The sequence below is a fragment of the Phascolarctos cinereus genome, unplaced genomic scaffold, assembly GCF_003287225.1.
Source record: "Phascolarctos cinereus isolate Bilbo 61053 unplaced genomic scaffold, phaCin_HiC Scaffold_726;HRSCAF=1367, whole genome shotgun sequence".
Taxonomy (NCBI): Eukaryota; Metazoa; Chordata; class Mammalia; order Diprotodontia; family Phascolarctidae; genus Phascolarctos; species Phascolarctos cinereus.
The window spans coordinates 49,999,171-50,008,455 of NW_027556098.1; the positions used below are offsets into that span (position 1 = coordinate 49,999,171).

Here is a 9,285-nt window from a genome sequence, read left to right on the forward strand (position 1 = left end):
TGACCCAGTTGTTAACTAGTCAGTCTTATAGAAGAAGGTAAAAAGGCTCAAGGCTAGGAACCTGCAGGAATTGTCTTAAGGTATAGTCAGTGTTTGGGTTTCATGAACTCCAAAGTTAAGTTTAATCCTTTGAGCATATAATCAAATTTTTTCAAAATAAGATATTGTAGTGGTTGGGAGGATGAACTTTTTTGATCAATCTTAGTTTTGTCCATTCCCCCTCCCCCCCCAATCTTTAGTGTAAGACATTCTGGGCAGGGCATCGTGGTACATGCCCATGGTCTCTGCTGCCAGGGAAGCTGAAGTTGTCCTTGAGCTCAAAATTGTGAGCTAAAAGAAGCTAAGCCACTGGAGTGTCTGTACCAAGTCTAGTACTAATATGGCTAGCCCCTAGAAGCAGGAGGACACCAGGCTGCCTAAAGACGGGTGAGCCAGCCTAGGTTGGAAACAGAGCAGTCCGGAGTTCCTGTGCAAATCAGTAATAGGATCAAGCCCATGAGTGGCCTTTGCACTGCCAGCCTGGGCAGGTTGGAAGAATCAGTCTGGATGGATGGATGGATAAAGAAATAAAAGAAATTCTGAACTCTTGGTCCAGCTGAGAATCTTAAAAAGGCAAACTGATGGTTTTGGTTCCTTTGGTACAGAAAAAGTTCTAGGTCCAAAGAGTTTTTCAGGTCATGGCCACTGCCTTAAGGTCTTTCTTGATTCATTATGAAAGCATTAAGATATTACCTATTTTGCTATTATGGGAGGGTGGGGAGGCTTTTCTCCTTAGGCATAAAGGCATGACCAATTAGGAGCACAAGGTCACCCTCAGCTTCCTTTTAAGAGAAATAGCAGCAAGCACCACTCTCTTACATCTGACATCGAGGCTGACAGATTCAAGTAAAAGATGATTCTCTTTAAGGGAATTAAGTCTCTTTTTCCTCACCCTTTCACCCATTGCCAGAATCTCTCTTTAAATATTTCCTTTAACTAACTTTAAATACTCTCACTGGGACCAAGGTAAACTTGGATTCAATGTACCTAATGATTAAGTCGTTAGGGGAATGTAATCTATATTGGCATATTCTCTGGAATTTCATTTCATGTAAAACATATGGGGGTTTTATTTTTATATTTGTTTTGTGTGTGTGCAGTGTCAGCCCCAAGTAAATCTCTTGGGAGAAGGAGGAGGCGTCTGGCCCGAAACAGGTTTACCATTGATTCAGATGCTGTCTCCACAAGCAGCCCTAAGACAGAGTCCCAGCACCCTTCCAGTGGCAGGGACACTGACCGCTGGGTAGAGGAACAGTTTGATCTTGCTCAGTACGAGGAGCAAGATGACATCAAGGAGACGGACATCCTTAGTGATGATGATGAATACTGCAAATCCATGAAAGGGTCACCAGTGGACAGAGACCTTCCGGAGCAGCTACAGGCTGCCTCTCTCAATCAGCGGGAAAGAGGTCAACAAGCTGTGGCTGGTCATGCCTCAAGGATGACCCAGCTCAAGAAACAAGCAGCTTTGTCTGGCATCAGTGGTGGTCTGGAGAACGCTAGTGAGGAAGTCATTTGGGTTAGGCGTGAAGACTTTGTCCCCACCAGGAAACGGAACACTGAAATCTAAATGTCACTTTCCTTTAAGGTAGTATTTGTAGGTTTCCCCCCCACCTTCCCACGTACTGAGAAGACTTTTATCCTTTAGATTGCGCACTTGCACACAGGGTTTTGGCAGTTGATTTGTTCCAAAACCATGTAGCCACATCACTTCGTAAGTTTTAACAGAAACAAAATAGTTTAGAATTTGAAAAAGAATAAGCTGGAGTCTTGTATTGTGTACATTACCAAGGGCTTTTATTTATTCTCAAATAATCAGGGGCTGAGAAATGAAAATATATATGTATGTATTTTTTAAAAGCGCATTATATAGCACTGGAAAATAGGTTACTGAAGGCATTTAAGTATGTTCTGCAGATGAGCTTCAGTGGTAGCACAGAGAGCAAAGGGTTTTGGGTTTTTTGGTTGTTGTTTTTTTTTTTTATCCGTGAGATTCATCTCCTTGATAGGAAACTGCCTTGAAAATATCTCTGTACAATTTGCAGTGTTCTTACTCCTTTCTTTCTTAGATGTCAGAGAATATTTGTATTTTAGAAATGTGTGAGGAAAGCTTGGGAATTTATGTTTTGATGAGCCTTTTCCCCTCCTTTTTTTGGTCTGTGACTGGTCTTTTTTAATGTCAATGCTGGAAGCTCTAGTTTTGCATAGAATCATAAAGATGCCAAACTCTTTAAAAAAAGAGATCCAAATTTATCACTTGAAACAAAACACTATTTTTTTTAAAATGTTACCTGATGTGCAAGGCACAAATAGTTGAGATTTTTACAGTGTTAATGTAACTCCAGGTCTATAAAATGAAGAGGTAGGCATAGTGACTTTATATTTTATACATGAAAGGTCAACTGGAACACTTTCTTGGGAATAATTGTTTTTCCAAGAAGCAGATTTTATGTTTGAATATATATTTGAGATGGAAATTTATTTGAATTAGTAATTAGCAATGAGTCTATATGTTTCTGGTGAGTATAGCCAAGATGGGGGTGGGGGTGGAAAACTTGACCAACAAATCGATCATTTCCACAAAAAAGTTAATATGGCATATGTTGATTTTCCCATAACTTTATCCATAGATGTTCTCTTCCATGATAGACTATCACCGAATGTCTAGAAACCAAAAACCTCTTCACAAGTCTCTAGTGTTTAACAGTTTCTTCATGCCAACAAAGCAGGGTAGACATATCAAAATCTAATGTTTTAAATAGATCCAAATAGGAAGAACAAAAACAAGTTATGGCACTTTTAATTCAAAACAAAGCAAAAAAAGGGGAGGAGGGTTACAGCTCTTCCACCCCACACCATCCCATTCCACAAATGTTCACTTCCAAAGAAGGGCTCAAATATGAAAACTTTCTTTTGGGGATAAATATCTATTTGGTGTTTGACACATCAGTAGGTACTTAAGAACCTGAATTTTATAGTAGCTTTAGGGATTATATTTTATACAAAATCATTTATAACTTTATATTTTAAGACATAATAGAAAATGTTCCAAAACAGTAATGCTTCTATGTCCCTTCTAGTCTTACCTGCTTTCCTACCCTATATTCTCCCCACCTCCACTCTCACTCCCCCTATCCCTTTTGGGTTTCCAGGGGCTTGAGCTTAATATTTTGAAAGTCATATTCTATTAAACTTTTGCTATACTCTCCAATTTTCTTAAAAGATTTAGAATGGTTTCTATACCCTTTGTATCACTTCGTTGTTCCATATTATCTCTGGTTCAGTTGTTTAAATTAATTAGAGAAGTAGATTTATTAATAGCCCTTATACTGTACCCAGTGAAATATGGCCTGCTTTAAAATACTGCAAAATCTGGTGCTTGGAGAGGGTTTCATTGTCTTTGTACATATTGTCATGACGTGTCTATGTCAAAGGTTCTTATATATTTCTTTTATAAGCTGAAAGAAGGTCTATTTTTATGTTTTTAGGTCTATGAATGGAATGTTGTAAATGCCTGTCAAAAATAAAATATTGAAAAATAGGTGGACAGTTGTGTTTCTGTTTGATTGGAAAGCTAGTAGGGGGAAAAAGCACATAGAATCATCAGATCTTAGTATTAAAAGGGAACTAACTCAAAAGAAGACCTGTGTTTAAATCCTGCCTGAGGTATTTACTAATAATGTGAACCTGGGCAATGTCCCTTATCCTCTCTCAGCCTTGGTTTCCTCATCTGTCAAATAAGGGGCAAGGAAGAGAGAGAGAAAGAGAGAGAGCCATGTATGTGGCTACATGCTACACATATAGTGCTACATGGCACTGTGCTAACAGCTTTACAAATAATTATCTTATCATGAGGGTGAATAATAGCTCCTACCTCACTGGATTGTGAGGATGCAAGGAGATAATATATATATAAAGTGCTTTGCAAACCTTTAAGCAGTATCTAAGTATTAGCTAATACTACTACAAGCTAGTCCAACCCCTAACCAAGTCTCAACACCACCATGAAATTATTCTCTAGTCCTTTTTAAGATCTTCAGTGATAGGGAATTCAGCTCTCTCTAACTTACATTTTGTTACTCTGAGGATCAACTGAAAGGAAGAATTAAAGCTTGGAAGTAGGGGATCCTGGGCATTCTTAGGGAATGTACTCTAAATCCTGAGCTTCTCATCTCTAGGGCTCAGGCTTCACACACCAGCTGATAACCTCCAGGACCTAAGAGAACACACAAACTCACCCCAGACATCCCTCCAGACGTGTACAGAGTCCAGTCCTAACATAAAGTCTAAAGTAAGGAAGTCAACTGGAAGAGTGAACAACAATTTTAAAATCCCACCATAAACAGCTATTATGGTGGCAAAGATATTCTTCTAGATAACTCTTCATACACAAACCCAGAGGACGACAATACCAAAGCCTTAAAGAAAAGCATAGCTTGAGTACAAGTTTAACTATAATTTCTGGAAGAGATAGAACAAGAGTTTAAAAATGAGATGAGAGGACTAGAGGAATAAGTTGGGAATGAAATGAGAGCTACAGAAGAATGAATTGGAAATAGAATTAGCAATTTGGAAGAAGTATAGAACCTTAGCCAAGCAATAGACTTCTTGAAAATTGGAATGACCTATGTAGAAATTAATAACTCAACAAGACAACAAGAGATATTAAAGTCAAAGACTGCCAAAATAAAAGTGAATGTAAGGTTATCTCTTAGCAAAAGTAACTGACCTGGGAAAGTGAAAAAGAAGAAATAATTTAAGAATCACATAAAATCCACGACCAAAAAAAGGATCATAGACTTTTTTTTTCAAAAAATCATAATACTGTTCAGATCGCTTAGCATTGTCGAGGAAAATGAAATTAGAAACAGTAAACCAGTCATCTTAAAGAAACACTAAAGAAAACTCCAAAGTACATTACAGCCAAAATCCAGAGCTTCCAGGTGAGAGAAAAAAATGCTGTAAGTAGACAGTTACCAAGGAGCCACAGTTAGGATCACTCAAGATTTAGCAGTCACCACCCTAAAGAAACAAATTGGAATATAATATTCCAAAAGATACAGGCTTACTACAAAGAATAACTTAGCCAACAAAGCTGAATATAATTATACACGGAGAATGGGGGCAGGGAACAGATCTGTAATGGACTAGACTTTCTAGCATTCCTGATGAAAATATCAGAATAGAATAGAAAATTTGATGTAACAAATAAGAATGTTACAAGAAAAAATTAACCCCATTTGGGGTTTTCTTGACAAAGATACTAGAGTAGTTTGCCATTTCCTTCTCCAGCTCATTTTATAGATGAAGAAATTGTCCACTGGACCAGAACCAGCCTCTAACCTGGAAATGGCCAGAATCGAACAGAGCAGGCCAGAGGTAGATGTGTCAGGGATTAAACAAGTTTATTCAGCTTCAGAGTGAGTAAAACACTTGCAAGCAAAAGCTACTTCTCCTGAGGAGGGCTTACTTAACATGCTGGGGCAAAGTCAGGGCTTACATACATAAAAAACCACAAGAGTAACTAACAAGATCATTTTTTGGTTTTGCATAGCAGTTCCCATGGCAGGTTCATGTGTGAACAATGCAGGAGTTTCTGTGTCCTGTGGGAACAGTCTGCAAGTTGACTGTCTCAACCATAAACGGTTGTTAAGCATTGTGATCATTCAGTGGGGTAAGGAACCAGAGTTAGCATGGTGGGAACAGGAGTGCAGTACCTGGTTCAATTCACTTGGTTGTAACAAGAAACAGAGATTGTGAACATGTCGAGAGATATGATGGATGGCTTTAGGCTGCAACATGTTGGCTCTCAGGTCCCTGGGCAATAGAAGGAGTTCCAACAAATCTAAATAGTTACTGATTAATATGAAAATCATAAATCTCAGTGGAACAGCTGGTGCTGGTCAAAGCCATACTCTTTGCCAGAAAGTGAGATCAACCAGAGTTCAAAAGATCATTGTTATGCCAAGTTCAGGGCCTTAGGTCTGGAAAACCAGGTGTCACCAAATAGCTTGACAAAACTGAAGCAAACAGGGTTAAGTGACTTGCTCAGGGTCGCATAGCTAGTAAGTGTTTCAGGCAAGATTAAAAATCAGGTCTTCCTAGGGGCAGCTAAGTGGCACAGTGGATAGAGCACCCGCCTGGAGTCAGGAGGACCTGAGTTCAAATCCAGCTTCAGACCAGATACATTACTGGCTGTGTGACCCTGGGCAAGTCACTTAACCCCATTTGCCTCACTAAAATAAATCAAATCAGGTCTTCCTGACTCCAGACCTGGAGCTCTATCCACTGTACCACCTAGCTGCCCTAAGAACAGATAAATAACTAGAAATCTAGGAACATTCCTGGACTAAATGAAATAGATTAGAGACAAGGATATGCTGGAAAAAACTTGTATTAGATCAGAAGAGCTAACTATTAAATTTAGGTGTGAATTTACATCTCAGAAATTCAACTCTAAAGATCAGTTTGATTTATTATTTTGTTGAGCACCTAAATTTAAGAAAGTGATAAACTGTTAAAAATAGATTAAACTTAGAAAATATGTTATGCATTCATTTCTTTTGAGATCCACTTGTTAGATGTTTACCAGGACAGCCCTTTCTACAATCCTCTTCATTACTCCTAGGTTTCTGCTATTATCATTCAATTAAAATGTTTATTACAATCTGAGGTAATGGAATATTCCAATTATTAAGCAAGCTATTTTAATCCAATTCACTTTTCCCAGGACATTGATCTAATAGCCAGTGGAAAGCTCCTATTCTTTTCAGATTACTGCCTATAGCAAATCCTTAAAACCCAGCAAGGAAAACAGAATACAATCTTTAGGAACCAAGGTCTGTTGACTAGTAATCTGATATATTCCTTGAGCAAAATACATGATTTTTAGACCAGAGCTTACTCCCATTTGTTTGGTGTTGCTCTAAATCAATGGGATAACACTATTTCAATTAATTAAATGAAGTATTTCAAACAGAAAGCAAGTTATATAAATACAATAGAGTTTTTCTTTGACATTGATCTAGTAGTAGGTGGAAACTTGCAGTTCATGTCAGAATGCTACATAAAGGAAGTAACTAGTCACTCAGGCATTTGTCAAGCACAAGAGAATGACTGCAAAGCAAGCATTTTGTAATTGATCTTGGAGGTAATAAAAAGTCGCTGGATGGATGGGGCAGGGCTGAGGGTGGGGGGATGTGATATAATGAGGAGTTGAGGACATTAGGTTGGGAATATGGGAGACTGGAGGATGGTGGTAGTGCCCTCAATAGTAACAGGGAGGTTTGGATGCAGGGAGGATTTAGGAGGAAAGAGAATGAGTTCAATTTTGGACATTGTTGAATTTAAGATGTCTACTGGACATCCAAGTTGAGATATCTAAAAGCCAGTTAGCCCATTTCTTGAGTACACTACATAATCTCCAGACCAATTCTTTTAATCCAATTGGCTTGGCATAATTTTCAATTGATGGGCTCCATCTAAAACAATCAAATGTTGAAACCAAGATAGAAGATGTTTCTAGGACATGGATTCCATAACCAATGGATGGACAATAGAAGGAATTCAGTGGGTCGGGGAAGAAAAAGAGCAACTAGGAATAGATTAGGTGGACTCACTTTTAGCTGGGCTGAATCCAGCTCCTGCTTCTTACCTCTCCCTGAGTGGGGTCATTCTTCACAGGAGACTTACCCTGATCTTTGGCAGTCTCAGGCTGTGCCATGGAGGGCCTGCAGTTTCACCTCCCGGCAGGTCCTGGCCTTGAACATTCTCCAGGGCATTCAATGGTCAACTGATCTTCCCCACACTGAATGAGGTGCAGAGTGACTGTAACACAACTGTAAAGTATTAACCAGATACTTTATGCGAGGGCAAATTGAAGCAAAAATAATTAATCTGAGTGGCTCCATTGACTACTGAATTGGATTTAGGTCACTTATCTAGGACCAGTAGGAAGGCCTGGAGAAGCAGCTTCATGAAGGTAATAGAAGCCAAACTCAAGAATTCATTACCTGGGTCCTCTGACTTCAGGGTAATAGTTGTTCATCACAAAATATCAACCTGTGAGGTATATCTCCTTGACCCCTCGCCCCTCAAAAAAACCAAAAGACCCATTCTCCATACAGAATCACAGGAAGGCCCCCTGTAAAAAACAGACAAGCAAAAAACAATCTCACTGAAATTATTGAGGAGTTATTTTCTTTTCCATTGAGCAGGGCAGCATCCACTTAATTGAGCACAGGTTCAATGCCGTAATTAACAGTAAAAAACATAATGTATGTGATTGAAACGCATGATCTTGGTTTGGCAACCCTGGTATAAAACTCTTTCCAGGATTAAACAGAAAAAAAAAGATTAAAAGAGAACAGGCCCAGAAAAACCATACAAAGTCATAATTTTCTTATGCCTCCCAACTGCAGTTACTAACTTGATCCTGTATTGGTAGGTTCTTATTGAATCAAGTGACCCACACAGAATCCTGTTTAGGCTGAGAGATAGGTGCCAAGGTTCAGGGGAAGTTAAATGACTCACACGAGATCATATAGCAAGTAGCACACCTGGGATTCAAACCCAGTTTCCGATTACAAATCCTCTAATTTTTCCACTACACTGATTGAGCTTAATTTGCCCATTTGTCTTTGAGCTACAACTTCTCCCAATATGGCCCATATATATTTAATTCAGTATATTTGTTGAACACAAACATTTTTAAGGCGTATGCTTAATTGAGTAATCTACCAAGACACATTAATACCACTCAAAAGAGCCTCAAATTTACAAAGGACCTTGGGAATTACAAGAGAAGCCTTGCATTCCCGTGGAAGGAAGCTTTGTAATAGAGGTAGCTTGCAATATGGCATCAGAAAGGTATTTTACCTGAAGGTCACTCTGACAGCCTATAATGAATGGCACAGTAAATGCCCAATAGCACGAGTTCCCCCTGAACCCTGTGGTGTTGACTTGTTATACTGGCATTTCCCCAGCATAAGAAGCCTGCATGCATTACCTATTTCTGTGATGAAGCAAATTCTGCATGTAAAACTTGGTTAAGAATGACTAAAATTTCAGAGTATTTAATGATTTATTGGCAATTTTTGTAAACTTTTTTATTCTGACAGTCTGAATTTTGCATGTTTCCTGCATTACAAATATTGAGTCATTACGAATCTCACTCATTATAAAACCTCTCACATAATTAGTAGGCAACTCAAAGTGAACACTTCATAGGAATTAGCTGACGATTAG

General features: G+C 38.7%; 1 protein-coding gene across 1 annotated transcript in view; it reads left to right on the forward strand.

Moving 5' to 3' along the window:
- Positions 1–3,580, forward strand: part of TIAM1 (TIAM Rac1 associated GEF 1) — a 243,823-nt gene extending 240,243 nt beyond the window's left edge. The window contains 1 exon segment of the mRNA XM_078146537.1: positions 1,140–3,580. Coding sequence (XP_078002663.1) covers positions 1,140–1,609 — 470 coding nt within the window. The 3' untranslated portion in view covers positions 1,610–3,580.
- The last annotated feature ends 5,705 nt before the right edge of the window (positions 3,581–9,285 follow it).